At 42.7% G+C, this 8,575-nt stretch overlaps 1 protein-coding gene across 2 annotated transcripts; it reads left to right on the plus strand.

Moving 5' to 3' along the window:
• The first annotated feature begins 778 nt into the window (after positions 1–778).
• On the plus strand, positions 779–7,925 carry LOC139416681 (YTH domain-containing family protein 1-like). 2 transcript variants are annotated; one of them, XM_071165643.1, is made up of 6 exons: positions 779–1,221; positions 1,711–1,735; positions 3,879–3,973; positions 4,317–5,939; positions 6,194–6,238; positions 6,408–7,925. In XM_071165643.1, exons 1-6 carry the CDS (start codon positions 1,195–1,197, stop codon positions 6,435–6,437), a joined length of 1,845 nt encoding a protein of 614 aa, XP_071021744.1. In that variant the 5' UTR covers positions 779–1,194; the 3' UTR covers positions 6,438–7,925. The 2 variants fall into 2 exon arrangements, with proteins under 2 accessions (XP_071021744.1, XP_071021745.1); XM_071165644.1 differs by having other exon boundaries at positions 877–1,221; positions 3,894–3,973.
• The last annotated feature ends 650 nt before the right edge of the window (positions 7,926–8,575 follow it).

Here is an 8,575-nt window from a genome sequence, read left to right on the forward strand (position 1 = left end):
TATTCAATATTTGCTCAAATTTTTTCAACTCAGAGTCCAGTCCATAGTATTGTAGGGCTGTAGTGTACTCAGAGCCTATGATACAGTATCTCTATTAAGCACTTACAACAATGTGTTTGTCAGTCAATTAGAGAAACACAACAGAATAATTGCATCATTTTAAAAGTGTGAACGGAAACAACTCACTAAATTGCTTCACTGCACTGTTTCACACTTTGTCTCATAGTACTTAAAAAAAATATTTGTGTATTTAACCTTTATTTAACCAGGAAAAGCTCATTGAGACCCAGAGTCTCTCTTTCAAGGGAGACCTGGCCAAGAAGGCAGCAACAATCAATACATTACAGAATTAAAACATACAATACAATACAATACAACATGATTCAGCCTAAAAAAAAAGCATTTTACACTCCTCTGTAACAGTTTCCTATCAACATTTTAAATTAATTCAATGGCACTAACATATCTAGGTGAAGCCTGGATTGTAGACTATTCCATGCCTTTAGTCCACAGGTAAGCCTACTCAAGTGACTTGCAGTCGTCAAGATAATATCGTAATGTATATCTAAATTGCAATAGAGAGTTATTTCTCTAGCACGTTTTTATTTGATAATCAAAGCTTTACCTTGAATATAGTAGATTGAGCCCCAAATAATTCGGCCCGTTTCTGGACGTTCCCCATCACTCTTCCGTTCGATTGGTTAGCGCGCTGGCTCGTCATCGCGGCAGAAGGTTAAAATCACAGTCGATATTGAAACGCGACTACCGCGGTACTCCCATTGAAGATGAATTACTTCCGACGTTTGGTCTTTGACGCACCGCGCCTGTTGTGCCGCTGACGTCAATCCCTTCATTTAGACCCCGGATGAACCTGCCAGTGGGGGAAGTGAATAGGGCTATCAAAGCACAGTAAATGAAATTTGGTGGAGGGGGGGAAGCTCAAATAAACTCTTAGCAGTGGACCCTTCGGAACACCTCCAAATTGGATTTAAATAAACGCATGGGGACTGGCATAATTGAACAGTGGAGCTAGCTTGCTACTAACTAACGTAGTATATAAAATAAGAAAAAAACTTGCTTTTAGCAAGCTAGCTAACGTTACTCTACTGGGATCCGAAGAAAACGTAGTTTTTGAGAGAACAGACGTCTAATTGAAAGGCTTCTACACAAATCCAGTGGCTTGCTTCATGAATTATGTCTGCAACAAGTATTGACCCTCAGGTAGGCAGGCTGTATTTGCCGGGAAGATATCCATTCGGCGTCAAGAAGGCCTTTAAATTTGATAAAAGGGGGTTATGCGTCCAATCCATCCCTGTTACCATTGCTGAGATATGCGATGCTACCAACTAGCTAGCTAACGTTTACTCAAATGGGGTAATGGTTTGGTTAGTTAGCCGCTAGTTAGCATTTAGCAATGTGGTTTGCTAAAAGTCTGCATTTCCGATTATTGTTAGGAAAACTTTAATCTGTTGCAAAAGTGGTTAACCAGCGCTAGCAAGTTGTTTTCAGAATTAACGACGCCCAATATTATGATAACTAACCCTTTCATATGTGCTAACGCTGTCAAAGATTGAGCCTTATATCTGTAGTTAGCTAGCCAGCTAAGCGAACTTCTAATTTTCAGTGCGCGTGTATTTTTGTCTAGAAAGTAGAATGCTAAAATGTTTTTATATATTTTTTTACATTTAAACCAATTACACGGGACTGAAGACTTCAAAAGGACAAGACGCTAAAGGTAAGAGCATTGTAGCTTTGCTAGACAATATATGTCGCTGGCTGCTAGCTAGACGATGATTGCTCAGCCGGTGGCGGGTCGCGAGCACAGACCATGCACTGAGTTACCAACAATGCACCTGCGGTGTAAATACAATGCTGGCTCTTGCAATACAGTAACATTGGTCAAAGATGAAGTCAAGTCGTGCTAGGGCAGGGGTTCCCAAACCTTTTTGGCCTGCTACCCTATTTTGATAAAAATACAAAAAATCGCGACCCCACCATGTAAAAAGGTGATATAATCAACGGACCATGTTTACCTTTTTTAATTGGGACTATGACAGTCTTACAAATCAGTCTGACAGTGTATTTTACAGTATTTCAAAGTATGGTTTTAAGTGACTGAAATGCATCAAACATATTGGGAAATTCAGAAGATCGGGCAGTTTTATTATCTGTGTAGGAAAGATCATTTATGTTCACTAATTTATTCCCTCAATCCACACACAATACCCCATAATGACAAAGCAAAACCAGTATTTCAGGCATTTTTGCAACAAACCCTGGAATTATGACATTTACATAAGTATTCACACCCTTTACTGAGTACTTTGTTGAAGCACCCATTACAGCCTCATGTCTTATTGGGTATGATGCTACAAGCTTGGCACACCTGTATTTGGGGAGTTTCTCCCATTCTTCTCTGCAGATCATCTCCAGCTCTGTCAGGTTTGATGGGGAGTGTCGCTGGTTCAAATCTGAGGTCAGGCTGGGCCACTCAAGGACATTCAGAGACTTGTCCCAAAGTCACTCCTGCTTTGTCTCACCCCAGTCTGAGGTCCTGAGTGGTCTGGAGCAGGTTTTCAAAAAGGAACTCTTTGTACTTTCCCTGTTCATCTTAACCTCGATCCATACTAGTCTCCCAGTCCCTCCCGCAAAAAAAATATCCCCCCAGCATGATACAGCCATCACCATGCTTCACTGTAGGGATGGTGGCAGGTTTCCTCCAGATGTGACGCTTGGCCTTCAGGCCAAATAGTTCAATGTTGATTTCATCAGACCAGAGAATCTTGTTTCTCATGGTCTGGGAGTTTTTAGGTGCCTTTTCTGGCCACTCTACCATAAAGGCCTGATTGGTGGAGTGCTGCAGAGATGGTTGTCCTTCTGGAAGGTTCTCCCATCTCCACAGAGGAACTCTGGACCAAGGCCCTTCTCGCCCGATGGGTCAGTTTGGCCGGGCGTCCAGCTGTAGGAAGAGTCTTGGTGGTTCCAAACTTCCATTTTAAGAATGGCAGAGGCCACTGTGTTCTTGGGGACCTTCAGTGCTGCAGACATTTTTTGGTACCCTTCCCCAGATCTGTGCCTCGACACAATCCTGTCTCGGAGCTCTACAGACAATTCCTTCGACCATATGGCTTGGTTTTTGCTCTGACATGCACTGTCAATTGTGCGACCTTACATAGACAGGTGTGTGCCTTTCCAAATCATGTCCAAACAATTGAATTTACCACAGGTGAACTCCAATCAAGTTGTAGAAATATCTCAAGGATGATCAATGGAAAAAGGATGCACCTGAGCTTAATATAGTCTCATAGCAAAGATCTGAATAGTTATCTAAATAAGGTATTTCTGTTTTTTTATGTGTCTATTTGCAAACATTTCTAAAAAAAAAAACGTTTTTCGCTTTGTCATTATGGGGCATTGTGTAGATTGAGGGGGAAAAATTATGTAATCAATTTTAGAATAAGCCTGTAATGTAACAAAATGTGGGAAAAGTCAAGGGGTCTTAATACTTTCTGAATGCACTGCAGCTGCTACTGGAGGTTTACTGAAGTAACCCCAGTTATATAATCCAAGCATAATTTTCTCTAGCAAAATAGTCTAGCTAACAGTCATCACACCAGATTCTTTGACATGATTTCAGTGATGCCTTGTTTTGCAAGTGTTACAGTACTACAGAACAACATTGCTAACATCAGATTTCTATTGTCTTCTCAGGCAGGCATACACTAAGCATGTCTTGTTTTTTCGTGAATGAAGGAGGGATACTTGTGTGTTTGTCTGTATTGTTAAGTAAGCATTTCACTGTTAGTCTGCACCTGTTGTTTAAGAAGCATGTGACAAATACATTTTGATTTGACAGTGAAAAATAACCCTACTATCAGTCTTTCCGGTTTCAGTGCAAAATGGCTCACTCCACCAGAAGGAAACTGTCCATGATAATGACTTTGAGCCCTATCTCTCTGGTCAATCCAATCAGGTGAGTGACTTTTGAAATCATGGTGTGTATCTGTCATTATAGAATATTTTTCAACTTGGCTGCAGGGGAGGACCACAAATCAATACTGTCTCACAGGAGAATGGATGTTTTCTTGGCTACCTTGTTAGCAGATATTATTACTCCATTGACATCATTACAGATGATGTGTGATGTCTAAGTACTGCACGCATACCCTTTTAAGTCTTAAAGTCAGGGTTGTTGGGGTATAAGCTAACGGTCATTGGAGTATTGGTGGTGGTAGGTCATGTTGTTGACATTTAGTTTAATGTGTCAGGATTTAAAAAACAAATTGTACTTACACTCCTCTTTTTCTGTCTTCTAGAACAACAGCTACCAATCCATGACTGACCCTTACCTGTCCAGCTACTATGCCCCCTCCATTGGATTTCCCTACCCTCTTAGCGAGGCCCCTTGGTCCACCGGTGGCGACCCCCCTATCCCTTACCTGACTCCCTATGCGCCCCTCAGCAATGGAGACCACCACTTCATGCATGACACTGTGTTTGGCCAGCCTGGTGGACTTGGCAGCAGCATCTACCCGCATAGGTTTAACTTTTTCCCTGAGAACCCGGCCTTCTCCGCCTGGGGTACCAGTGGGTCTCAAGGCCAGCAGACTCAGAGTTCAGCCTATGGGGGCAGCTACAGCTACCCTCCCAGCTCCCTGGGGGGCACACTAGTCCCTGATGGCCAAACAGGGTTCCACAGTGACACTCTGAGCAAGGCACCAGGTATGAACAGCCTTGAACAAGGGATGCTGGGGCTGAAGATGGGTGGGGATGTGTCTGGCAGTGGCTCAGGTGTGAAGAGCGTGAGTTCTGTGATCGGCGGCAGTGGTGCTGTAGCTCAGGCTGTTGCTACAGGCAACGGTGGAACACCAATTGGTATGCCCCCTCCTAAGCCCACGTCCTGGGCTGCTATCGCCAGCAAACCAGCCAGGCCACAGCTGCTGAAGGCCAAGGCCAAGCCGGGCATGCCCATGGGGGGAGCTCTGCCACCACCGCCCATCAAACACAACATGGACATTGGGACATGGGATAACAAGGGGCCTATAAGCAAAGTGGCCCCTCCGCTGCCCCCCCACCACCACCATCAGCAGCTCCACTCTCATAGCCATTCCCACCTTCCCCACGGTCTCCCCCCTCCCCCTCAGCAGTCCATTCAATCTGCCCAGTCCCTTGTGCAGCAGATGACCATGGGCCCGCCCCCTCCACAATCATACCAGAACCACAACTTAGGCCCATCCCCTCAAACCCGCTGGGTTGCCCCGCGCAACCGTAATCCAGGCTACGGAGGGGGCAGCATGGACAGCAGCGGTTCCTCTAGTGGCGGGGGTGTTGGGAATGGAGGGGGTGTTCCTCCAGGTTCTGGCTCAGGTCTAGAGAACCACCCTGTTCTGGAGAAGCTGCGGGCTGCCCACAGCTACAACCCTAAGGAGTTTGACTGGAACCTGAAGAACGGCCGCGTGTTTATCATCAAGAGCTACTCTGAGGACGACATCCACCGCTCCATAAAGTACTCCATCTGGTGCAGCACAGAGCACGGCAACAAGCGTCTGGACTCAGCCTTTCGTGCCATCAGTGCCAAAGGCCCTGTCTATCTGCTGTTCAGCGTTAATGGCAGTGGGCACTTCTGTGGCGTGGCAGAGATGCTCTCGCCCGTGGACTATGGCACCAGTGCTGGCGTCTGGGCGCAGGACAAGTGGAAAGGCAAGTTTGACGTGGACTGGCTGTTTGTGAAGGACGTGCCCAATAGCCAGCTGAGGCACATCAGGCTGGAGAACAATGACAACAAGCCGGTGACCAACTCCAGGGACACTCAGGAGGTCCCTCTGGAGAAGGCCAAGCAAGTGCTGAAGATCATTGTGGGCTTCAAACACACCACCTCCATCTTTGATGACTTCTCCCATTATGAGAAAAGACAGGAGGAAGAGGAGGTTGTCAGAAAGGTAATCAATCATTCGTCTCCTGTTGATCGCAAAGATCCTGAACTGATCATTAATTAAGGATGGGTTTCGTCAATGTTTGTAATGATCCAAAAACCATAACAAACATCTCCTATAGGGATGCAAACCTGAGTTTGTATTTCTTATTTTGTCCTATCACAGCGAAATGTCTACTATTTGGTATTTGTTTGCTGCCATTTTATTGCGTTTTGTGCAGTAGGTGTAACCATAACGGAATTCCTCTTCTCTTTCAACAGACCTATGAGCCAATTCCAATACAGCGAGGGTCCCGACTTGATCAGGTAAAGAAACTTTTCTAAAATGTCACTTCTATTTGGCTTCTGCCCATCGACATTCTACACTATGTCTCTAAGGGAATAATATACCGTGGTTGTGGGGTAGAAGATTATTTATTTATTAACCGTTTACTAATGGTAACCATTTTGTTTTTTCTTCCCCTCCCCAACCAAGGAACACCAAAACCGAAGTAAACCACAATAGAAGACTACTCCTTATAGCTTGATCAACGGTTGTACTTGGATGGACATTGAAATTTAGATCATAAAAAGAACAAGAGGACAAAGAAATTTGTAACTTATATTTCTTTTTCTATTTAATTTTGATGACTTTGGCCCACATCAAACTTTGAGCCACCTTGCTCCTGGTCTGGTTCCCAGTCTCCAAGTTGTGTGCACCAATCAAATTGCTTCATCATTTTTAGTGTTCTATATTCTGTATTTTAACCCTGGTTTGTTATACACGCACATCCTTAATTGTGATTAACAAATATCTGCACGTCTTTAAAAACATGCTGCTGATATTCAGTGACTGTTCAACTTGTGGTGTGAGTGTTGGAGAAACTTTAAGTGCTTGTATTGCTTGTTCTGATTTAGGAAGAGTGAATGTGACAACAGAATCTTGACAAATGTTTGATAACTAAACATGGAACAGTTTTATTTTGCATAATCAAAAGAAGTGTTCATTTTTGCCCTTGTCCATCAGAGTGGTTTGTGGATGGTAGAGGATTGTCTATCCAAAAAGCTTCTGCAAATGATTGATATTATGGATAAAGTGAAAGTTTTTTTTTTTTTTTTTTAAATGTATAAAAATGTATCACTTGGCTGATCACTGTTGTGACAAACTATGGAATAATTTTTTCGGAATGGAGCCTTAGCATTTCTTTCTGACAACAGTGTCAATTAAATTATATTTGCTCCACTGTACCTCAAATGTGTCAGCAAAAAGATTCAAAGGAAAGATGTCTAGAACATCCGCTCTCAAGGGAGGTCCCTCGCTTTGTTTTTGATGGGGTGGAAATGCAAACATACTCAGTTCAGGTTCTTAGCCAGACAATACGATTGTCTTTTCCCTTATTTTAAATCATGTCTTTCCTTTATCATATGTTACATTTCTCTGTTCCCTGTCATTCCAACAATGGGGGTCCCTGTTTAAGTCACTTTGGGGACAAAATGTAGCATGTACTGCTTTTAAATTCAAGATTGGCCTGTCATTTTGTTTCTGCGCCTTGTCATTTCCATACGGAATTAAAATGTGGATATTTTTCTTGCTATAACCCTTCCACTTCATCCTCAGAAATGTTAAGCTTTAATGTACTGGCAAAGCTAATTGAGAACGCCTGAAATGTGTATCCTTATAATTAATGTTACTGATTTAATGTCAAGTGTATGAAAACCCAGAGAATGGTCTTCATGGTATCTGTGTGATTTCTTTAATTTTGGGGGGGCTTGCTGTACTGTGTATGTCTGTATGCAAATGTGAAAGAATGAGAGGGAGTGTGATTATTGAGGGAGTCAGATTTATATAATGGTATAGGAAGTGATTCATGATAATATATGAACATTTACGAAAATAAATGTAGAAAACAAACATTTAAGTCACCCCTGAATTAAATATGCATTGTATCAAAGGTCACTATCACATTCTTAGATTTGATCATGGTCATTATTAAAGGTATACTATCTGTTGTAAGTGTTTTTGGTTTGTTCCATTGTGAGTGAATGGTATCACGTCTGCATCTAAGTATGTTTCCCTTTGTAACACTGTTTCCCTTTGGGGGGAAACCCATTCTTGTTATTATTTTAGATAAGAGAGAGTGGTGCCTAAAGTATACTGGATGTTGACATACGGTTAAGGTCAAAAGTTTACATACACCTTAGCCAAATACATTTAAACTTAGATTTTCACAGTTCCTGACATTTAATCCTAGTAAAAATTCCCTGTCTTAGGTCAGTTAGGATCACCACTTTATTTTAAGAACGTGAAATGTCAATAATAGGAGAGAGAATGATTTATTTCAGCTTTTATTTCTTTCATCACATTCCCAGTGGGTCAGAAGTTTGCATACACTCAATTAGTATTTTGTAGCGTTGTCTTTACATTGTTAAACTTGGGTGAGACGTTTCGGGTAGTCTACCACAAGCTTCCCACAATAAGTTGGGTGAATTTTGGCCCATTCCTCCTGAACGAGCTGGTGTAACTGAGTCAGGTTTGTAGGCCTCCTTGCTCGCACATGCTTTTTCAGTTCTGCCCACAAATGTTCTATAGGATTGAGGTAAGGGCTTTGTGATTGCCACTCCAATACCTTGACTTTGTTGTTGTTAAGCCATTTTGCCACTTTG

Source organism: Oncorhynchus clarkii, chromosome 9 (assembly GCF_045791955.1).
Source record: "Oncorhynchus clarkii lewisi isolate Uvic-CL-2024 chromosome 9, UVic_Ocla_1.0, whole genome shotgun sequence".
In the NCBI taxonomy this organism is placed as follows: Eukaryota; Metazoa; Chordata; class Actinopteri; order Salmoniformes; family Salmonidae; genus Oncorhynchus; species Oncorhynchus clarkii.